At 44.7% G+C, this 24,192-nt stretch overlaps 1 protein-coding gene across 3 annotated transcripts in view; it reads right to left on the bottom strand.

Annotated features, from left to right (window-relative positions):
- STIM1 (stromal interaction molecule 1) overlaps nt 1-24,192 on the bottom strand; it is a 202,651-nt gene that overhangs the window by 4,714 nt on the left and 173,745 nt on the right. For 2 of the 3 annotated variants that reach the window (XM_061201347.1, XM_061201349.1), the window contains exons 6-12: nt 16,322-16,499; nt 10,816-10,993; nt 6,004-6,171; nt 5,391-5,491; nt 4,872-5,107; nt 3,579-3,671; nt 1,691-1,760 (exon numbers count right to left, since the gene is read on the bottom strand). In XM_061201347.1, coding sequence (XP_061057330.1) covers nt 1,691-1,760; nt 3,579-3,671; nt 4,872-5,107; nt 5,391-5,491; nt 6,004-6,171; nt 10,816-10,993; nt 16,322-16,499 — 1,024 coding nt within the window. The remainder of the gene's footprint in view (nt 1-1,690; nt 1,761-3,578; nt 3,672-4,871; nt 5,108-5,390; nt 5,492-6,003; nt 6,172-10,815; nt 10,994-16,321; nt 16,500-24,192) is intronic. The other variant, XM_061201350.1, reaches the window with a different exon arrangement.

Below are 24,192 nucleotides of genomic sequence, written 5' to 3'. Positions count from 1 at the left end.
AAGCTTGTTCAGGCGAGGTCAAGGCTACTATCTCTGACCCGAGCCTATCACCTTGAGCTATTAGCAGGGAAGTCCCTGCAGCTGCCAGCCCAGGCTGTGGGAGAAAGCCTTTCACCAGTTCTTACACAGTTCACTTACTGAGACCTTGTGAAAGGACAAAAATATCCAACAGAGTGTCCTGGAATGGAAAGCCAAGTCCTAGTCTGTGTTCTGCTCCTAATTAGCTTTGGGGCCTGGGGAAAATTACTTAACCTTTCAGAACCTTAACTTCCTTCTCAGACATGAGTGTTTTAACACCAGCCCGACCTATAAACCTCGCTGTCCAAAACCCCTAAATCTGTTTCCCCCCTTCTGAAGAGTAATTCCATGAAGGGTACTACATCCATTCAGTCACCCAAGCTAGAAACCTGGGCATCACCCTACACTCCTTCCTCTCCTCCACCCCTCAAAGCCAGTTACCAAATTAATCCTCTCGTTTCTATACCAAGACCTTGTTACCTCCCCTGATGGCCTACTGCAATGACTTCCAAATTCCTGTAGTCTCCCCATTCTTTCCTTTACACAGGCCACTAAAATGTTATTTCTAAAATGCAAATATCACCAATTCACTTTCTTCTAAAAACCCCTTTGCAGTTCTCCGTCTCCTAAAGGGTAATGGCCAAAGCCCATGGCCTTTCAGAACCCCTCATCATTCTAGCCTCATCTACTACCCCTTCCCACCAACACATAGCCAAAGTTCTAACCACACATAGATCAGATTCTCTTGAAACTCTATGCCTGTGCATGTGTTTCCTCTGCCTAGAATACACTTTCTCCTTTGCCTGCACACAGGGTGCCAGCACAAATGTCATCTCTCTTGTGAAGCATTCCACCCAGGTTCACACTGTTAGCCATTCCTTCTTCAACACCCCCTTAGCACTTATCAAACTGTTCCAGAATCATTTATGTACCTCTCCCAGACCAGACTGCAATTCTTGATGGCTGGGATTGTATCTTATCATCTACGAATCCCCATGCCCAGCAGAGCCTGGCAGAGTAGGTATCAATAAATGTTCGCTGAGGGAGTGAAGGAAGTGAGGGCTCCATTGAGATAACAGATGTGAAAGTTTAGGCCAAGGTGCTATAGGACCGTGAGGGAGGGGGGTTGTTACTCATTTTTAGAGTCCGCAAACCCCAAACAGAGAAGGGAAGAAAGGCTTAGGGAGTTAGGCTGACCTTAAGGAGGAGTCGCAGGCTGGGAAAGGATAGGACAAGGAGAAGGTGCCCCACCGCACACCCCCCGCAGCTGACCAAGCAGCAGCCAGCAGGCAAAGGCCAAGGTAAAGGCAGCAGAGAGGCAAGGAAGGGAGAAAGGAAAGAGAAGAGAGACAGCTGGTACCCCAAGCTCTCTGAATGCCAAGGCATCACAGCAGTGCTGTAAGAAGGGGGTGGGTCAGGGTAGGGCTCCATCTGGAGGAAATAGGAAGTGCTGTGGTGGTGATAAACAGGGTGGATGTGGACGGTGGTGGTGTTGATGGTGCTGGAGGTGGTGGCAGTGGTGGTGGTGGTAGAGGAGCAGGAAGAAGCAGAGGCAGATGGAGCGCTGGTCCCGAGGCCTTCAGAACTGAAAGACTGTCCAGATGAAAGGCTGCGCATTCGCCGCAGAGAGACCCGGCTTGTCAAGAAGTGGCCAGCCTCGCCCTCTACCAACCTCTGAGATCCCAGGCCATGCTGTGGTTCCGTCAGGCGCTGCCGGACGCTGCTGCTCTGCAGGCTGGGGGCTGCAAGGAGAGTGAAGAAAGTGTGAGGAAGGGCCAGCCTACTTTGGGCTGGTGGGAAGCAGGTTTGCCCATGGAGAAATGCTTAGTGGAGACCACTCTGGGCCTTCAGTGGCCAATCTGGAGAATGGGGCACCTCCTCCCCGAAACCTCCCACCAGGGGTCCTAAAAGGAAGGGGAAGTTGAAGATGAGGTACCCAGGTCAGTTTTAATGGCAATTCCAATGGAAGGAGACCTAGGGCCAACATTACTATGAAGGGAGACGGTAAGGCAGTTAGTGGGAGGGCACAGGCAGGACGGGGTAGGATAGGGGTTTGGGACAAGGTCCGGGAGGGCACTAAGAACCAGCCTTTTTAGAAAGCCAAACTCAGGAAGTAATTCACAACTCAGACAAGGATTTATACACAAACATGTTCATCACATCATTATTAATAATTGTATGAAAGTAAAAATAAAGGTGGAACAACAGGAAAATGATAACAAATCCAACTGCTGGAAGGTTACACAGCTATTAAAAATGATGCTTATGGGAATTCCCTGGCGGTCCAGTGGTTAGGACTCAGTGCTTTCACTGCCAGGGCCTGGGTTCGATCCCTGGTTGGGGAACTAAGATTCTGCAAGCCACGTTGCGCAGCCAAATAAAAAAAGCTACTTATGAGAAGATTTTTAAAACATAGAAAAATGTCTATTAAAATGCTCAGGGAAAACAAAAGGATACCAAATCTCATGTTAAAGGAATACCTTGAGCTACAGAATACACAAGACAGGAATTTGAAACAAGGCCTTTCTGTTTCTAGCTGTGACCTTGAGTAACTTACTTCCCTATTTTAATTCCTAATTTATAAAATCCTTCAGGGTTGTCATGAGGCTTCAAGATAATATTTTTAAAGTACCTGACACAGTTCATGGCACTCAGTAAATGGTAGTGGTTATCATTATCTTGACCACATAAAAAAATTATTTAAAAATTCACAAACAAAAGACTGAAAGAGAAAGTACTCAAATATGATGGGATTACAGGTGCCTTTTTATGCCCATATTTACTCTTTTTACTATCCAAATTTCTTCTAATAAGCATGTACACAACAAAGAACCAGCTCTTGGATCAATGCTGCAAATCAGGCTCTTGGAAGATGAGGGCCACCATGCCCAGAGAAGGGGTATGTGGGTACCAGATAACTTAGAGATGTGCTAGAACATCCCTCTTGGGCTCACTCCCAGCTCCAGTTGAAAACAGAATTCACACCTTTGTTTTTTTCTCCTCTACCCTGATATATGGGCCTCCTTGCCTTCGCCCTAAAGATGGGAGAAAGGACACAGTTACATGGATGGCAGAAGCATTGGAAGGGCCACCAGGAAGAGAGCACAGTTCCATGGTGATGGAGAGCTAGGGAGGCAGGGCTTCTATGGCTGGTGGCTTTCGAGACATGAAAGGGGGGCTTAAGGGGAAGAGGAAGCATGGAATAGGGACGGGGGAAGAGAGACAGAAGGGGAAAACAGAGAAAAGAGGAAGAGGATCTTTCCTTCCCTCTTTCAACTCAGCCCAGCTAACTGAAGGGCCACCAGGACATCTGTCTAGCTGGGCTGAAAGGAGAAGCCTAAGCCTTCCATCACCATGGCTGTTCTCTCTCAAGCCCTCAGCTGAGCAGGCTGATTCTTCTCACCTCCGAACCCTTCCCTGAAGTTAGTAGGGACTGTGGTGAGGGAATAGCAGGAGCAGGCAGGGGAGTGACGCAGGCAGGAGAAGGGGCCCGTGGGATAGGAGTGTTGGTTTAGTCCCAAAAGTTGGAAAAACAAAAGCCCCAAAGGGGCTCCTCAAACCCGGGTATTTCCAGAGGGACTGATCATCCGAGCCGGCGGATGTTGAGCAGAGAGAGCGGTCACTGAACCTACGCCCCATCAGCCAGGCAGCATCTAGGGTCCAACAGCCAGGCCAAAAGGAGAAGAGAATCTGATTTACAGAGGGCTTCACCCTGCCCCTCAGTGGGATAAGGGAAGGGCCAGGGGGCAAGGGGTGGGTGGCTCAGAGCTAATGAAGGTCCCTCCCAACCCGGAGAACATGGGAGCCTTTAGATCAAAATGTCAAGATCAAGCTCTACCTGCTAGTGATACTAACCTTGCTGGGCCTTTGACTAAAGCCCTGCCAAGTTAACAGCCCAGGGAAAGAAGAGGCTTGCCCAGAGGCAAACTATCGTTGAAGAAACTTACAAATAAATCCTGTCTAGAGCTGGAATCCAGCCTGATTAAAGAATCTGACTTTCTGAAAGTGAGCCCCTAACCCAGCCCAGCTTTCTGCCATCCCCTCTGCACTCATGGGATATGGGCCCAGCACAAGAGCTTTTCCATAAAAGTCTATTCTATTTATCTAAAATAGCCTCTGATCCAGAGAAAAATTCAACAGGGTCAGTAAGGGGTATGTCCCTTCCTTCACTGAAGAATTCCCACAGAGTGCTGTCTCCTTCAATTCTGCTCTACTCAGCTCTTACCCCTCGCAGGGGAGAAAAGGAAGAGGGAAGACCCAGGACAGAGGGTGGGGATGGCCGAGAGTTCAGCTGGAAAGACAGACATGCTTGTGCAGGAGATCCCTCCTGAACAAGAATGTCTTTCTGGCTTGGAGGATTTAGGGCTCTTTCACTGTAAGGGACTATTGCTTCCTGGGGCCTCACACGAAAAAACAAAAAGAAAGAGACATCATTCCATTCAACTACTTTAGCAATTAAAAGTAAGGAATATAAAATTAAAACAAATTAAAGCAATAAGTAGTCAAAATGAATGCCATTTTTATATTATGAACCACTAAAGGAGATTATTTTTATAAAGATAGATAGGAGGGGGGAAAAAGAGAATAAAGGGATTTAAAAAAACACAAAGAGTGAAGGGAGACACACTTAACACAACAGACCCATAGGGCAAACAGAACATATAGCAAGGGAAAACCACCAAAAGGACAACTATAAAGGGGTATCTTGATGCGGATTGTGCTTTACTAACCAAGGTCATGAGTTAAACCATCTTGGTTTCTGCCCCATATGTTGCTTAAGCACGGCAGAGGCCAACTTCTCAATCTGCACATCAAAGGCTCCTTCCCTCATCCCCACCCAAGAGGTCACCTACACTGCATGGACAAGGGTGACACAATCTCCTCATCCATGTCATCCACGTCGTCAGTCATGATGAAGTGGGCAGGGTTGGGGCGCGTACTACCCATCCAGCTGGGATCTATGTTGAGGGCAGCCACCAGTGAGTGGATGCCAGGATTATTGACAATCTGGAAGCCACAGAGGATCTCAATCTGTTGCCAGCGGTGCAGGCGCTCCCGCAGTGCTGCCGTCACCTCGCTCAGAGCTTGCCTGAAGAGGGATGAAAGAAAATGGCAGGCATGGGCTGGGTGTGAGCCCCAATAGAAATGAGGTTTCTTCTCAGAGGAACAAGTTGGGGGGATATGTGTAAATAAGAAACACAATTAAATCATAAACTTAAGAGCAAGGTGGGAAATAGCCAAGGGCTGGGGCAGGAGACCAGAGCTGTACCTCTACCAGTGAAGAAGCAGAGTTAGGGCTGGAGGCCCTGGACAACCTCAAACTCTGAGGATGGGATGGACATCGCCAGAGCTGGGCAACAGGTGCTACTTACTTAGCTGTTAAGATTTTGTGATCCACATCATCCAGGGAAGAGCTGTGGGCCACGTGGAAGGTGCCAAAGAGTGTGTTTCTCTTCTTTTTTATCTTCTCAGCCTGCAAAGATGAGGTCCTCAGCTTAAAAAGAGCAGGGATAGAGGCTGGAGAAATGAGAAATGCTATTCTGTGGCTGGTTCCCCCTCCTCCTAGCACAGCTTAGGCTGCACAAGAAGAAGGAAGACAAGAAGAGAAAGGAAAACAGAAGGCAACAGGAGAGAAAAGGGTAGGGGAAGAAAGAAAATAGAGGCAATGAGACAAGCCAAGGGATCCTGGCCCCAGGAGGATTCTGTCCCCATGTCAGTCTGGGGCCAGCAGAGACTTCCCTCTACCTGCCTCCACTTGCTTCATCTTTCCCAGAAGGCAGGTGGGAGTAGCCCCACGCCCTCATTCCCTCCTCCAGAAGCCTGAAGACATTATTAGAAACTGTATTATCAGGAAAAGAAACAAAACCCAACACCAGGATGTCTCTTTGTCCAACAGGAGGGACATAGAGAGGCAGAGAGGAGGAAGAAGGGCAGGTGAAAGGGGGGTGGGGGAAGAGAAGAGGGCAGCAGGAGGGCAGGTCTCACCCCCTCCTTGGCCACCAGCAGCTGCTTCTCGGCATTTTGCTTCTTGATGTTGTAGTACTGTACCTCCACCTCGTGTGTCAGCTGCAGCCACTTCTGAAGGGCCTCTGGAGCATACCATGAGCTATGTGATTCCAGCTCCTTCTCTGCTTTCCTCAAGGCCTCCCGGACCTGTGTAGCCAAGAGGATGTGAGTCCTTACTACTACCAAGACCCTCTCCAATGCCTCTGTATGATACTTCAGAGTTCTTTTCTTCTATCTCACCTAAGCTTCACAACTCTCCCAAGAGGGAGAAAGGGCAAGGATTATTCTCTGTATTTTATGTACAAGAAACCAAGCTTGGAGAAGGAAAGTAACCTCCTCAAGGTCACACAGTCAGTAGTGTCAACCAGAACTCAAATGGAGATTTTTTTATTTTTTTATTTTTATTTTTTTTTGCTGCCAGACTAGAGCATTCTTTTCTCACATACTTGTTGCCTCTCCTCGTCATATAGCCAATCTCAGCAATCTTCCCTGCTCTCATAAGGTACAGGTTATCTCAATAAATCCTCTTCTTTCTGACAGTTGGGTCTATTCTTGGACTCAAGACATCACAATGTGGCAGGAAAGCATTTGGTTGGGAGTCTGGAAATATGATCTGGTCCCTGGTCTGTCATTCAACTGGCTGTGTGACCATGTGTTTCCTAAAGCAGATCTCAATCAGTGTAAGGCTTTCTGCCATGCAAATCCAAACTGTAAGCGAAGGGGTGATCTCAGGAGAGCATGAGCTCCCCGTCATGAGAGGTATGTAAAGAGCTCATGTCAGAAAGACCTTCAAAATGATTGCTAATCCAGAAGGGGACTGGCCTGAATACTCTCCAAAGTCTCCTCCAGCCCAGAGACTTTGTCTGTGATTCTCCCATTGAGATGGGTGGGTAGGCTGTAATGGGCACTCTCTACAAGGCAAGAAAACAACAAGCAAGCTTACACCTAACATGGGCATTGCCAACAGAGGCCAAGATATGGAAGGACCAATGTGTAAGCAGACATCGCCTCACTGACTTCTCAGCAAGGAGCATAAAATGAAGCAGATGGTCACAAAGCACTCAAGCATGAAAGGTCTGAAAGTATATACAGAATCCATTATATTCACTTAATTCGTTCTATCTCACCCAGGCTACCAGTATAAATGATCCCCAACTCCCCCATCTGAACACTGACTTTTAGCTGGTCGGAATCCCAGAGAAAAGAGATCGAGAGCAGTCTCATGCCCAACTTCAGCCACTGGGGAAGTACCCCACAGCAGGCCTGAGGTCCTCCCCTGAGCCTAATATAGACCAGGAGGGCCTTAGCTAAGGACAGAACACCTTCATTCCTCTGAAAGCCAATGACAAGATCAAGCGTCATGTGGTTTTTGCTCCTTGAAAAGGAAACTATAAAATGGCCCACTCCTGGCTTTATAGATTTAAAATGAGGAACAGATACCTTAGAGGCTGATACACGGAGTCTGGAAATGTAGGATCAAGTTCTACATTAAAAGCAGTTTAACGTAGCTGCAAAACTTTGAAGCTCTGAGGAGCAGGAGGACAAAGAGCTAACTTAAAAACCTCCAAGTGGCAGAAATGAATCTCTCATCGTCTTTCAGGGCTGAGGAGAAAGAAATCCACCAGATCTCAATCACAAGTCAGGAAGGGGCGTACCTGAGAAACTGGGACAAATGAGCCTTAGACCAAGTCTTATTAAACTACAACCCAGTTCCAACATATGTCAGTCTCTCATTGGCTTGAGGTGATCAGAGCCTCACCCAACATACCTAACAGAACCCTATATCTGATGGAAGATAAAAATCACCTGCAGCCTCTATTATTCTTTATGCAGCCTCTATTATTTCTTTATGTCCAGCATTTAATAAAAATAAATTACTAGACATGAGAAGAGGCAGGAAAATATAAGCAATAATCAAGAGGAAAAATAAGCAGTCCCATAAATGATCCAGATGTTAAGAGTTACCAGTCAAGGACTTTAAAACAACTATGATTGAAATGTTAAAGAAAATATGGGAAAAGATGGACAGGAAACATGAAAACATGGAGATTCTGGACAGGGAATGAGAACCTATAAAAGAGCATTCTAGAAAATGCTCTATGAAAGGGCATTCTAGAAAAATACATTATCTGAGAGTAGGATTCCACTGGATGGGCAGAATACAAGATTAGGGAACTCAAAGACAGATCAATATAAAATAACCAAACCAAAGCACAGAGAGAAATAAAGAACAGAACTAAGCATAATACACACTACAGAGAATGTGTATTCTGCAGTTGTTGGGTAAAATGCTCTATATACATCAATGAGGTGAAATTGATTAACCATGTTTAAATTTTTTATATCCTTACTGATATTTTTGGCTGCTTATTACTGAGAGATAGATGCTAAAATCTCTAACTTTGATTATGAATTTGTCCTTTTAGTTTTTTTAACTTTTGTTTTACATATGTATTTTAACTATATTATTAGGTATATCAAATTAAGGGTTGTTATATATATTACTGTTTAATTCACACATATCATAAGTGAAATGTCCATTTTTGTCCCTAGTAATACTTCTTTCTCTAAAGTCTACTTTGTCTGATATTAATATAGCTGCCGCTGCTTTATTTTGCTTAGTGTTTATCCTAGTGTTCTCATCCTTTTACTTTTAACCATTTTGTATCCTTATTTCTAAAGCTTGCCTCTTGTAAACAGCATATAGTTGGGTTTTGTTTTTTATCCAGTCTGACACTTTGCCTTTCAATCGTTTTGTGTAGTCTGTTTACATCAACCAAGTCTCAACACATTTGAAAGGACTAAAACCCTATGGCACACACTATTTGACCACAGCAAAATTAAACTGGAAATCAATGAGAAAGATAAATAGGAAAGTACCCAAGTGTTTGAAAATTAGGCAACACACTTCTAAATAACCACAGGCCAAAAAAGAAATCACAATGGAAATTAGATAATATTTTGAAGTGAATGATAATGAAAATATGAAATATCAAAACTTAGTAAAGGCAGCTAAAGCAGCGTTGAAATGGGAATTTATAGCTCTAAATGCATGTATTAGAAAAGATTAAAGGTTTAAAATCTATAACCTAATCTTCCATCTCAAGCAGCTAAAAAAATAAGAACAAGTTTAAAAAAAATTTAAGTGCAAGACTTCTACACTGAAAACTACAAAACACTGTTGAGAGAAAATTTTAAAGACCTAAATAGGTGACAGGATAACCAATGCTCATGAATTAGAATAATTATTTGGTTAAAATGTCAGTTTTCCCCCACATTAATCTATAGATTCAATGTAAAAACAAATAACAATCCCAGCAGAGCACACTGTAACGGAATGACAAGCCAACATGGAAATGCAGAGTACCTAGAATAGCCAAGGCCATGTTGCAGGAGGACAAAGCTGGAGAACCTAACACTGCCAGATATCAAGACTTGTTGTAAGACAATGTGGGATAAGGATAGACATATAGACCACAGAACAGAGTATCTACCTAGGAAAAAACCTTGATCTCCTACCTCATCTTATACACAAAAATTAGTTTGAAATAAGCCATATCCCTAAATGTGAAAAGTAAAACAATAAAGCTTCTAGAGGAAAATATCTTGGAGTTAGGGAAAGATTTCTTAAACAGGCCACAAAAAGCATCAACCATTTAAAAAAAAAAAAGATTGAGTAATTGGTCTTCATTAAAGTCAAGAACATCTGTTCATTAAAAGACAATATTAAGAGAGCAAAAAAGCAAGCTACAGTCTGGGAGAAAATATTTGCAATATGTATGTATATATATAGACAAGAAGACTTACATCCAGAATATATTTTAAAACTCTTACAAATCAATTAAGAAAAAATACAACCCAATTTTTTAAATTAGAAGAGATTCCCAAATAAAGTGGTCGATAAACTTATGGAAAGGTATTCAATATTATTGGTCAATAGGAAAATAAAAATTAAAATCACAATGAGATACCATTACATCCATATCAGAATGTATAAAATGAAAATGCCTAAAAATACCAAGGTTGTAGCTCAACTAGAACTCTCACACTATTGCTGGTGGCAGTATAGATGGGTACAACCATTTTGGAAAATTGTCAGTTTCTGATAAAGCTAAATATATAAATGCCCTACTGCATATCCAACAGAAATAAGTGATGCCCACCAAGAAGGTTCATAAACAATGTTATTGATAAACTGCAAAAAAAAAAAAATCTGCAAACAACCCAAAAGTCTATCAACAGGAGAATGGATAAATAATTTACAGTATATTCATACAATGGATTAATACTCAGCAATGGAAATAAATCAATTATCACTGCATGCAACATGGATGACTCTCACAGACATAATGCTGAGTGAAAGAAACTGAACACAAAAGAATACATACTGTATAATGCTATTTATATGATGTTCAAAAGCAGGTGAAACTAATCTGGTTTAGAGATTAAGACTGTAGTTACCTTTTGGGTGGAATATCGACAGGGAGAAAGGGGAGACAAAAGTGAGCCTTCTGAATGCTTAAGAGAGTCTGTATCTTGATCTGGATGGTGGTTACACAAGTACATGCATATGTAAAAGTGTGCCAGCTGTATACTTATGATTTGTATACTTTATGTAAATACCTCAATTAAAAAGGAACAAAATAACTGTTACCACCTGTTATTCACTGTTCTTTGACAACCACAGTGACCATTTTTTGCAACTTTCCGACTACTCTTAGCCAGACCTTTGGCCCCTGTCCTTTTACCCCACCCCCTCGGGGTGTCCAAGAATTTGCAGATTTCCCCTACCTGCTCCAACTCCTCCTCAGCATATTTTTGGCGGCTCCGTTCATTCTCAGTACCCTCCCGCAGCTCCTTCAGCCGCTGGGCTTCCTGCTTGGCAAGGCTGATCTCATCACGCAGCTTCTTCTCCAGGTGTACCTTCTCCACTTCCACTGTGCGGTGCTCCTCCTGGGCTTTGTGCAGCCTGGGGGGCGAAGCAGGGAGCTGGAGAAGGCCAGGCAAGCGGGCGCCAGCCAACACGCCACGAGGCATGGCATCCAAGAGGAAAATGAGGGCTCCAGCACTCTGAACATATTCTCCCTACTCTGCTGCCTGCCTGGCTCTGAGGTAGCTCAGGGCCAACAGAAACCACGGTCACTACCATAATTCTTATGTGGGCCATCATTTTGCTGCCAGTAATAAAGGCTGTGAAGCTAGGTTCCCGGGTACCTGAATCCTTCCTTCTAAGGTGTCTCACATACTCAGATCGTAACAATTACTAATTTACAAGGTATTTCACATTTGTTCTCCCTGCAGATAATGATATATTGTATCATTATAAGCCTGGGACAGATATGGACATGAAGGCTTAGAGACGGGAATTAACTGCATATAGAACTGAGACCAGAATTCCAATCTGTATGTCTTCAAATCCCACAGTTACTACCTTATACTAAGGCATCTGGAAGGCGCAATAAATGTAGAACACACTGCAAGCTAGACCAAAGACCCAGAGAAAGCCGATGGTGAGATGTGATGGGGGTGGTGGTAGTGGGGAGATTTAAGGAAGATGAGAGGGGAACTATTGAGCTGTACCTCTTGGACTCCTGAGTACCTGTTCCCAGAAGCACCGAAAAATGAAATTCATGCCAAAGGGGCTGGAAAAGATTTGGGAGAGCCCCTGCTGTCCCCAGCCCTGAGTTCCCTTCCTAAGTATCTTCCATGGTGGGTAAGATCTCAAGGGCATCAGTTATAATGAAAATATGCCCTTGTACCCACCCACACATTCCCTCTGTTTACTGACAAAACCCTTCATCCATCCAACCAAGCTTCCTTCCTTCCTCCCTTCTTTCTGCCACATATCTATGTTCATTCCTTCATTCATTCATCCATCCATTCATTCACCAAGTACTTTAAGGCATCTACTAAATGCCAAGCCCTGTGCTGAGCCCTAGATATATTGAAATGAGTGAGAAAACTGTCTCTGCCACTGAGGTACTCATAATCTAGTCCAATATAAACAAGTAAACAGATAGGTGCACACAGGGTGATAAGTTCTATGATAGAGAGATATACAAGGTGTTGGGTAGGCGCCAAGGATGGGGTGATCAACTCTGCCCGAAAGGAGTCAGGGAAGGTGAGGCCTGGGGCTAGACCCAGAAGAAAGAGTAACAGTTGGCTAGTCCCTCTGGAAGAGGGAAAGGACTTGGCCACTGTCAGGTCTTCCGACCTTAGTAGGAACCACCAAGTTACCGGGGAACCAGGATAAGAGGGGGAAAGGATGAGGAAGAAGACAAGTGATATATGGCTTAGACTTGAGGTACAGAGAGGAAGGATAGGCTACAGAACAAGTAGGGCCCACAGAGAAGAGCACTGACCACTGAGTTTAATTAAGTAGGTGAAACAGAAGAGGCAGAAACAGAACTCAGCCTATAAATAATCCCAAGTCCAGATGTGTCAGTGACTGAAGCCTCAAAAGATGTGGTGACAAGTAAGGAGGGAAGAGGAAAAATGTCTAGGCTGCAAGCTTCCTGCTGACAAACTGTAGCCTTCTGTCTACTTTGTTCCTGGAGTAAAAGGGAGTTGAACCTCCTTAAGGTATACAGCAGGTGGCGCTACATGCACAGCTAAAAACAAATCAGAGGCGCCATTTCCAGCCCCATCCCCTTCCCCTTGCTGAATGTCCTCCTTTATTGTATTCTTCCATGACCCCACTGCTTGAAATTACACCACTAGGGATTCGATTCTTCACTGAAATATTATCCTCTCCGGAAGCAGCCTCTTCTGAAAAGCCTGTGATATGCCTGTCTTCTCCATACAATAGGGAGCTCCATTTAAAGTAGAATCAAAACTGACCCACTTTCATAGTCCTAACAGCATCTAATAGAGATGAAGATCAATAAATACCACTGGGTACAGAAATGAGAAAATAAATGTACAATCAAGCCTTGTCCCACTCCGTCTCCTCCACAGAAGACTGAGCATCTTGAAGGCAGCAATCAGTTACCATTACAAGCAAGAAAATTAGGCAGCCTGACTGCAAGCCCTGGCTCTAAGCAGCTGTATGACTATGGACAAGTCTGTTCCCTGGACTAGGCCTGTTTCTTCCTTTTTAAGTGGGAATCAAAATTCCTGCCTGCCTCAAAGAATTATCTTGAAACCCAATGAAATCCTAACTGGAATGCACATGTAGCATTACATTTATTCACCCAAAATATCAGGAACTCTGTAAAAAAGCTCTTTGGTGGCTGGCAGTGTAGGCCTGCCAAAGTGAGGAGGGACAAGGACGCACATGGGCTCTGGACACTGTCAGAGGAGGATATGTGTGTGCACAGGTGCAAGCCTGTCTTTGGGGAGAGTGTGCATCCGTTTCTCCAAGTGCCGCAGTGGTCATTTAGCTCTGGAGGCCATGCGGAGCAGGGAGGGCTGGGAGCTTAGTTTTATCCCCAAACTTGGAATGTCTCCTGCCTAGATTCTTTGCCTTTGGAATGAAAACAGTACATGTTTTTCAGACAAATGAAGAATGGGGACTGCCCACATAGCAGCATTTCGCCCCCATTTGGAAAAGGGCCCAGGAACAAGGGGGTCCAGCAAAGTAGCCAGGAATCGGCTCAAAGATAAAACTCCTCTTGCCTCCTAAAAGTCCAGCCCATGGAAATGAATCTGCTAAGGCTGCCTTTATTGAGGCAGCACCCTGTGGGTGTCGAAATTCCTAGCTTACTACTTTCTGACATTCACCCTCTCTGAGGCTTCATTTCTTCAACTCGAAAATTGGGATAACAATACCTACCTAACAGGGTTGTGGTGATTAAAAACAATAATACATTTAAGTACTTAACAATACCTAGCTCTTAAGAAACCCTTTCCCCATCCCTCCAAAGAAAATTATATCTATCATTTTAAAATAACAGAAAAGAGCCAGACTTCATTCCTTTTTACATGGATTCCTGCAAAGACTTCCCAACTGGAGCCCCTAGGCTGTTGGAATAATTTTCTAAAAGACAGTCCTGAAGTAGGCCTCGCCTTTTCTCAAAACCAAAACAAAGCAAAAAAGCCAAATACCTACGTTGACTCTCTATTGCCTTTTGCATCCTACTAAATTTCTCCATGTGAGTCTGTAGGTGCCAGGGATCTGGCCTCACTCTACACATTCCACCAGAACTACCAGTTTACATCTTTCCTACCCGTCTTTCAAGTCCACCTCCTCAGACTCCACATCCACTAATCTTCTACCTCTGTGCCCTTCCAGTCCTTGGAGCTCTCGTCCCATAAGCTGGCACTGATTCACTGCTCCTTCTTAAGTGTGAGCTTTGTGGCCCCAGGAGCAGTGACTTCCTTACAATTCCCTGCACAGACCTGGTTCCTAGACTTCAGGAAGTATTGGGTTGGCCAAAAAGTTCGTTTGGTTTTTCTCTGTAAGATGGTTCCAGTAGCGATTAGTTGTCCTTAACTTCATTCGAAACAATTTTGTTAGATTGTATTGTGACAGCTGTCATATCAGCATGCATTTAAAAAAAAAAAAACTTATCAAAATTGGTGAATTTTTGTGTAGCCATTTTAATATTGAAGATGGAAGAAAAAAGCAACATTTTCAGCTTATTATGCTTTATTATTTCAAGAAAGATAAAAACACAAATGAAACGCAATAAAAAGACGTGCAGTGTATGGAGAAGGTGCTGTGACTGATTGAACAGGTCAAAAGTGGTTTGCGAAGTTTCGTGCTCGCTGGACGATGCTCCATGGTCAGGTAGACCAGTTGAAGTTGATAGCGATAAAATCAAGACATTAATTGAGAATAATCAACATTATACCACGCGGGAGATAGCTGACATACTCAAAATATCCAAATCAAACGTTGAAAATCATTTGCACCAGCTTGGTTCTGTGAATCGCTTTGATGTTTGCGTTTCACGTAAGTTAAGCAAAAAAACCTTCTTGACCGTATTTCCACATGTGATTCTCTACTTAAATGTAACGAAAATGTTCTGTCTGTAAAACAAATTGTGACAGGCGATGAAAAGTGGATACTGTACAACAATGTGGAATGGAAGAGATCGTGGGGCAAGTGAAATAAACCACCACCAACCACACCAAACACCGGTCTTCATCCAAAGAAGGTGATGTGTATATGGTAGGATTAGAAGGGAGTCCTCTATTACGAGCTTTTTCCGGAAAACCGAACGATTAATTCCAACAAGTATTGCTCCCACTTAGACCAAATGAAAGCAGCACTCAAGGAAAAGCGTCTAGAATTAGTCAACAGAAAACGCATAATCTTTGATCAGGACGACGCAAGACCGCATGTTTCTTTGATGACCAGGCAAAAACTGTTACAGCTTGGCTGGGAAGTTCTGATTCACCCGCCGTATTCACCAGATATTGCACCTTCAGATTTCCATTTATTTCGGTCTTTATAAAATTCTCTTAATGGAAAAGATTTCAATTCCCTGGAAGACTGTAAAAGGCACCTGGAACAGTTCTTTGCTCAAAAAGATTAAAAGTTTTGGGAAGATGGAACTACGAAGCTGTCTGAAAAATGGCAGAAGGTAGTGGAACAAAACGGTGAATACACTGTTCAATAAAGTTCTTGGTGAAAATGAAAAATGTGTCTTTTACTTTTACTTTAAAAACCGAAGGAAACTTTTGGCCAACCCAATACTTAGGTCGGCTAACTGACTGGCACCTTCTCTTCACAGCTAGATCTTCTACAATAGTTTCTAAGCCATGTTTTATTTAAACAGAATCCCAGACTATCAGAGCTAGAAGGTCCTGGTATTCTCCTAGTTCAATGCCTTTACATTACTGATGAGGAAATAAGTCCTAGAAAGGAAAGGGATTTACCCAAAGTCATACAACAAGTGAGTCTCATGAGATTTAGATGCTGTACAAGAAAGCATGAAAGGTATTAGGAAGACAGATTTGTGAGGTTTCTTTGGGAAACAGTGAAGAACAGTTAATTATGTCTACTTCTATGGGAAGGGAAGCAGTCCAGAGGTGGGACGGAGGATAGAATGACCCCTAACAAGTCATCCAACCAGGGAGGCTCAAGACCTCTGACAGCTCCACACTTCTCCCTCTGAAGCTCCGAGGGAGAAAAGATAGAAATAAGCTTCTGCCCTGGGGAGGAATACTTGCCTGTGCGAATGGAATGGCAGGAACCTAGGCTCTGATGCAGGTTTGGAAGGATGACACAGCCTGGGCCTCTACGTCGTCGGCAGGGTCTCAGGAGCCAGACGGCCCACAACGCAGGTGGAAACTGGAGGCTCCCAAGAGATGGCAGCACCGGGGCCGTGGGGAAGGGACAGGGCCTTACCTTTCCTGAAGGTCATGCAGACTCTGCTCAGCTCGGTGTAAGCCCTCCAGATCCTTCATCATCTTCTTCATGTGCTCCTTGGAGTAACGGTTCTGGATATAAGCAAACCAGCAGCCGCCCACACCAATAACGATAGACACCACAAGCATGAAGTCCTTGAGGTGATTATGGCGGGTCACTGCCAGAGAAGAAGGGCACAGTGAGTCAGGGTGCCCACTACACACTTAGCCTTGCAGACTCTGCTGCATCCCCTCCTCCACAAAGCCTTCCCACTCAGGAGGAATTCGTTTCTCTTCTTAGACACACACTGGCCACACTCTGTGCCTATTTCTCTACTAAGTCAAGGCCTAGTTTGGAAAGGATGAGAGGCCTTAGAGCAATACAGGAAGCTTACTGGATCATACTCTCCTAATATGCAGTGAAGAGAACTAGTGCCTTCTCAATACATCCCAGCCATTCTGGGCTGCGATGAGCCCATGTGCCCAGAGGCAGTGGCTTCTACCCTACAGGGTAAGCAAGGCTACAGTGCTACAGTAGGTAGAAGGGGATGGCTGGTAAGGGTACAAAGCAATGTCACTAGAGCCTGAGGACTGGCTGTGGAACTGCGGTTACTGCAGGAGCTGGGTCTCCTGGACTACGAGGCTATTCTAGGTACAAGGTACAAAGACCAGAGCAGGTAAAGGTCTGCAAGTCTCATCTACAGAGAGCATTTCCAGGCTGCGGCTCAGCCCAGAGACCAGGTAGAACAGGAGTAGCATCAAGAGATTGGTACACATTAAGACATTACATGTGCCAGGAAGAGAGAATACCTCCAGGGAAGGCCTGGCAGCAATTTGGTGAAGTGTGAGGGCCCTGGCCGCCAGCTGGGGTTCAAAGCAATGCTCAGTCTCCAGAGCAAAACTGAAAAGCTAGACAAGGAATAACATCAGAAGATAAGAGTAAAAACCATGTCCCAAGAACTGAGCCAGCCAGAAGAGGGGCAGTCCTGGAGCCTGAGATTGGTCCTGGTGTGCCAGACCTGGGCTCTCGGCCACAGCACAGGAGACTGAAAGAGACACCAGGAGGGAAAGAGGCTGCTCCTGTAGGCCCTGCCTGCATTGTACTCCACTTGAGATAGAGCAGCTATGGCTCAGAGGGGCCCCAGACGAGGGAAAAGAGGTAATGACGTCCTGTGCACAGTGGGTCACCTGGTGTTGGGGAGGGGGAGGCAGGACTGACGGGATTTCCGTGCCCAGTAAGGACAAGGGGCTGAGGGGAATCCAAAAGGATCCAGTGGAGCCACTGAGTTGAGGCAGGGTCTAGACAGCAGGAAAAGAGACATGTAGCTGAAATCCCACTGCATGAAGCTGAGGCCCAGTTTGACAAAAAGGGTTACATTCATAGCTCCTCATTGAAAGGCTGAGCAATAGGACCTGGGGATGGTATGGGATCAAGGACAGATTAGCACGTTCTATTTCCATCCAAGGGAGGGGAGCTACTAGGTCCAGGGTGTAGCCGTGTCCTTTACGTGTTTATGCCAGACTCTAACAGAGAAAACTGGGGGTCCTCTAGCGGCCATCCTCTAGCTTCCTGGCAGGTCTATACTTCCAGCCATTCTCAAGTCCCCACTCTCCCATCCTTCAGGTCCCAAGAAGGGCTATCTCTGCAGCACACTGAGCTGCCTTCCTTTCTGGAACACACCTGCCTCCTATCCAGCCTCTACCAAAGGCTGGGGTATTATATGTCTCCCCTGTTTATTAAAGACTTTTCATCTTGGCTTCCCAGGGTTTCTCACCATCAACATCCCCTTTACATTCCTACTAAAAGTCAAAGGTACTCCGTTCAAACAAGACTCCACGCGACCAGCACCCTCCCCCTATTACCTCCAACACTTCAAAGTTCTTAAGCTGGGCATACAGATTGGGCGCCGATCTATTCTATTCAGTCCCTTATTCTACCTTCTCTAGATCGATTTGAAACAAGATCCTATTTTTTCCAGCTTCATATTCTCATCCAACTCATAAATAAAAATAATGAATGACCAGGGGCAAGGATAGGCTCCATCAGTCACCCCCTGGGTCTCTTCAGCCAGTTTTGACTCCACTTAAATATACAAGCATCCATCCCATATATCCCTCTGCCTTGTCAAATGCATAGCTGAAGCTCAAATATACTGCCTGTCACATCCCACGGGCTACCAAGCTTGGTGGGAAGAAAATAAGTCTAATCTGGCTGATTTACTCTGTGGCCCCTACTGATCATCACTTGTCTGTAGGCCAGTGCCCAGCACAGCACTGACCAGCACACAGAAGGTATTCAATAAATATTAGTGGGATTGAATCTTCACTGATAAGCCTCAAGTGTGATATCTCCCTCTCTTTAATCCACATAAGGAAAGAAGGGAAATAGAGAAAATATAAAATGGAACAGGCATTTATATTCATCTCAAATTCTCACAACTATTCTATAAGGTAGAGTCTTCCCATTCTGTAGACCAGAAAACTGAAGCTCCAGAGAGGCAATGACTTGCCAGAGTCCATAAAAAGTGACAGAGCTTGGATTCAAATCCAGATTTGCCTGACTGCACGGTCTTTCTGCTACACCCCACTTTCTCATACTCATGCAGCAGGTATTGTTTCTGTTTTATTTCACCATGGAGATGCCTATATCCCCTGATCTAGCCTGAGTTCAACTCTAAGGATTCCAAGGCCTGAGTTTTCCCCCCAAACAACATGCTGGGAGCTGACTGTGGCATTGCCATCAGGACAATGAAGATCCAAAGGCTGAATGGCCAGGCCTTTGAGGTTATACGTAAGGCCTCATGTAGAGAAATTTTTGTTTCATCAAAGGAAGCATCTTGCACTGAGTATGAGGAAGTCTGGGTTCTATGCTTGCCTCTGCCCCAATTTGTCATGAAATTCATTTCCCCCATCTGGGTCTCAGCTTCCTCAACTGTAAAATGCATTATCACAGAATTACTAAAAGATCAAATGCATAGTTGTAAATGAAAGTGCTTTGAGGTGTTTGGAGACATTTAGATGGGCATATCCCATAGGTAATAAAGAATGTAGACGTGGATTTTGAGGAAGAGGTAAGAGTTGGAGAAGTTGATGTGAGAATTGTCAGTTCCCTTCAGTGGGGCTCCAGGCTGAACCCCACAATCCTAAGGGAATCTGTGATGGTTAACTTTATGTGTCACCTTGACTGGGCTAAGGGATGTCCAAATAGCTGGTAAAGCATTATTTCTGGGTGTGTCTGTGGAGCTGTCTTCATAAGAGATTAGTATTTGAATCAGTAGACTAAGTAAAGAAGGTCATCTTCACTAATGCGACTGGACATCATCCAATCGTCCACATGCCACTAAGGGCCTGAACAGAACCAAAAGGCAGAGGTAGGGCCAATATGCTCTCTCAGCTTGAGTTGAGACATCCATCTTCCCCTGCCCTCTTACATCAGCTCCCCTGGCTCTCAATCTTCAGACTCAGACAAGGACTCACACCATCAGCTCCCCTGGTTCTCAGCCTTCAGACTCAGACTGCATTATACCACTGGCTTTCCTGGGGTCCCAGCTTGCAGATGGAAGATTGTGGAGCTTCTTGGCCTCCATAATAGCATGAATCAATTCTCATAATACATCTCCTCATATATATATATACCTATATACGTATCCTATTGGTTCTGTTTCTCTGGAGAACCCCGACAAATACAGAATCTATAAACTATTGTGTCAGAAAAAAAAGAGGGAAAAATAGGGAATTTAAGAGTCTAGTCTATGCCTTATTAGTGATGTACTTCTTCCTACCATAATCCCAGTCCCATTCTTCAATTCCTACCACCTTCCCAGCCTACCACAGTTCACAGAGACCTGCCCATTCCTTCTCCCCTGAACTAGGATTCCCTGACCAACCCACTCTTTGGACAGCTAAAAACATGTATTATCTCAAGGTTCTGCCCTGTGTGTTTTTCAGCCTTCATGGCAGTCACCTTCTGGTAGTCTGTGAGTTCCGCAGGACCCGGGCACAAGACTTACTTATCTCTGTAGCCTCATACTTAGCATAGAGGCTGACCAGAGCAGGTACTCAGCAAAGGTGGAAAGGAGAGAAAAAGGGAAGAAGAAAGGGAGGTTTTAGCAGGAAAGGGGAGGTACACTATAAAGTGCATGTGGAAGGCAAATAAATACCAGCTCCTGGGATCAAAAAAGATATGGCAAGCTGTCCTCACAGCCCCGACAGGAGCTCAGCTCTCAGAATCCACCTCATATCAGGGAACACAGCCACAGAGAAACCATGGAGGTTTCATGAGAGCAGAGGTGGCTGGCTAGGTGAACAGAGCAAACCCAGGGAAGCTGGTTCGGACCTGGGGAGCCAGAGGGTGGCAGAATTCCCAGCCTGAGTGCTGCAAACAGATTTTAGCAAAATTAGGTCAACTGTTAACACAATCAGGCCTGAGGCAAGGGAGGAGGGTGTAAACAAATGAGATGCTTACATGTGAACACAGTCAGGGGTAATGGTGAGAATTTTCAGGGTGCCAGTTAGCACTGAGAACGTGAGCCTCCAATAATTATCACTTTCTGGAATCCCCTCTCCCAATCTATTCTCTCCACCGCTCTACTGCCCACAGTACCCCATGCCTGGCAGATACAGATACTCACCCCTTACTGCTAAAGTATGTGCTAGGAATTTCTCTTGTCATTTACACAGCCTTCCGTGCTGAGGTACCTGTTTAACCTGTAAGAACTATTTCTGGGCCCTCCTCCCTTCTGGTTGTAACCAAAAACTGCCTTAGCTGCCTCACCTATGCACAGACACTACATAGGGAGCGGTTCTCCCCTCAACTAAGCTGGGCCGGATTCTTCTCCCACCTCCCCCAGCCTCCTTCTGTGTAACTTCTAGCATTCATCTCCTGGCACTTCTTCCTTGCCGGGCCTTACACTGAGTGCTGATGACACATGAACAAAGCTGTGTCTATCCTCAAGGAGTTTCCAGTTTAAAGAGTAACAGACAGGAAAACAGATTGTTATACAGAAAGCAGGTACAATTACTTTACTGTGCACCTGAAACTAACACGATATTGTAAATCAACTATACTTCCAAAAAAAAGGCAAATCTGAAATAACAAACAAACAAACAAAAAAGCAGGTACAAAGGGCTGTGAATCCCCAGAGGAAAGTAAGAGGGAAGGGTTGAGCATGCCCGGGAAGAGGCTAGAAAGGCATCCTAAAGAAGGCTTGAAGGGTGAGTTAGAACATAACAAAAAGGAGAAAGAGGGTAAGAACAGAGCTGACAGAGACCAGAGCAAGCTGTGCCAGAGAGGCAGCTACTCCTGCTTACTGAGGACTTTTCCCTATTACCTGAGCCACTGAGGAAGGAAGACAAGGTGCAGTCTTGTCTTTTCCTCTTCACAACTCCCCCAGCCCTCACAATTACTGGGCAGGCTTCTCTCTGCACCCTTCTCTGCACCCTTCTCTTTGTGCTAAGAGCACAAAGGGCACACAAGCCCTTAGCCCGAGACCAACCACAGTAGGCATTACACTAAAAACAGTAGCTACCATTTCCTTAGGGGAAACTGGGACACAGAGAACCTTAGGAATGTGCCCAAGGTCACAAAGCGACTGAGTGATCAAGCCAGTTTGCTTGATTTCAAAGCTGAAACTCTTATATCTTGTTTCCTCTAACACAAGTAGAGAGTGGGATAATACAGTAGAAAAGAGCACTGAAATGTAAGTTAAAGACCTAGGTTTGAGTCATGGCTCTGCTATTTAAAAGCTGAACGAGCTCTAAAAACTCACCTCATCTGAGCCTCAATTTCTCCCTCAGTGAATCATTTGCTGCCCTAATGAGACATCAACTTAGGCCCCAAACTGAACACTGCCCTTGGGCCTCTATGTCTCAGGGCACACCTAACACCTGACCACCGGCACTGCCAGGAGAGCCCCAGACGGGCCAGCCTGGAGCCAACTCTGCAGGTGGAAAAGACGGGAGAGCACCTGCGCTGCTCTGTGGCCACATGGGGAGGACTGAGCTGTCTTCCATTGTCAGGACTCTGGGCTGAGCCAGTCTGATCCCTCTTCCCCCTTCCCAAGCTCTGAGGCTGCTGTGGGCAGGTGGATCCCGCTCACTCAGCAGACACCCCCAGCTACTGTAAACAGAATTTTGATTTGCGATTTCTCAAACCTCAGACCGAAGGTGGGATTTTCGTTAAGACTGGGCGAGGTAGCCATGACTGGCAACTGAAGTCGGCCCAGGTGCTCTGGGGGTGTTTACTACAAGCCTGTGGTGAGGCCTGAGAACTACAGCCTTAAGAGCTCACCATGGACGTAGAACCCAGGTCAGAGCCAGCACAGGCCATCACTCTTAAGTCCTACGTGAGTGCTGGACAGGGAAGAACACTGACCTAGGGATTTTAGTCCATGCGCAAATGGGAAAACAGAGCTTAGAGGGACACAGATCAAGGGATTCTTTGCAGATACCCACCAGGCATGGCCCCGCCCTTGCAGAAGTCTCCTGGCAAAGAGCTTCCTAGTATCTTCCTCAGGTTCCAGCTGGCAATTTTCAAAACTTTTCTTTAAGAAGCATCAGCAGGAAAGTATAAAAACAATCTCTGCCATCAGGACAGCTGCTGGATTCCAAAATCTTAGCTCCCAGGAATACACCAACTCTATCTGAGTCCTTGAATGAGAGAGCCAGTAAGAGCCTTAACGAGCAAGCCCATTTTACAGATGAGGGAAGCTAAATCTAGGCAGGAGAACTAAATTGCCAAAGGTCACTTGATAAGGCAAGGGCCAAATATAGAAATCCTAAAAGTACAGGATACAGGATACAGGAGGAAAGAACAGACCTCCTCCTGTCTTTTACACAGAACCCTTATCAACCAAAGGGTTTTTCCCCAAAATCATGGAATGTACACCTGAAAGGAATAAGGATCCTTTAGTTCAGTTGTTTCATGATCCAAATCAGCAAACACATACTGAGAAAAATGACCTACACAAGGTCACACAGTGAGTGGCAATTCTGAAGAGACCAAGGTGCTTTCCTAAACTTTATAAGAAGTTCTCTAAATGGAAGTCCAGGAGTTATAAAAAATCAAGTTATATATAATGATGATGATGATGATGATGATGATGATGGAGATATAATCCACATACCCTAAAGTTCACTCTTTTAAATTGTACAATTCGGTGCTTTTAGCATATTCACAAGGTTGTGTAACCATCAGCACAATTAATGTTAGAACCTTATCATTACCTCAAAAAGAAATCCCATACCCATTACCAGTCACTTCCCATTTCCCACCCCCTCCAGCCCCTGCCAGCCACCAATCTGCATTTGGTCCCTATGGATTTATCTATTCTGAATATTTCATGTAAATGGAATCATACAATATGTGTCCTTTTTTATGTCTGGCTTCTTTCACTCCCTCAGTTCTTTCACTTCTTTCACTTTTTTAGGCCACTTTTTTCCAGGTTCATCCATGTTGTAGCACGTATTAGAACTTCATTCTTTTTTATGGCTGAGTAATATTTCATTGTATTTATATACCACAACTATTTATCCATTCATTCATTGATGGATATATGGGTTGCTTCCACTTTTCAGCTATTGTGAATAATGCTGCTATATATATATACTTGTTTCAGTACTGTTTTCAGTTCTTTGGGTACATTCCTAGGCATGGAATCGCTGAGTTATATGATAACTATGTTTAATTTTTTGAGGAACACTATTTTCTACAGTAGCTGAACCTTTTTACATTATCACTAGAAAGGTACAAGGGTTCTAATTTCTCCACACCCCTGCCAACACTTTCTGGTTTTTGTTTCTTTGTTTTCGCTTTTATTGTAGCTATCCTATTGGGTGTGAAGTATCTTCTTAGCTCTAGTACCCCTGCTCTGC

This window comes from Eubalaena glacialis, chromosome 10, assembly GCF_028564815.1.
Source record: "Eubalaena glacialis isolate mEubGla1 chromosome 10, mEubGla1.1.hap2.+ XY, whole genome shotgun sequence".
Taxonomy (NCBI): Eukaryota; Metazoa; Chordata; class Mammalia; order Artiodactyla; family Balaenidae; genus Eubalaena; species Eubalaena glacialis.
The sequence above is the reverse complement of the archived record's forward strand: the minus strand, read 5'-3'. Positions and strand labels throughout refer to the sequence as shown.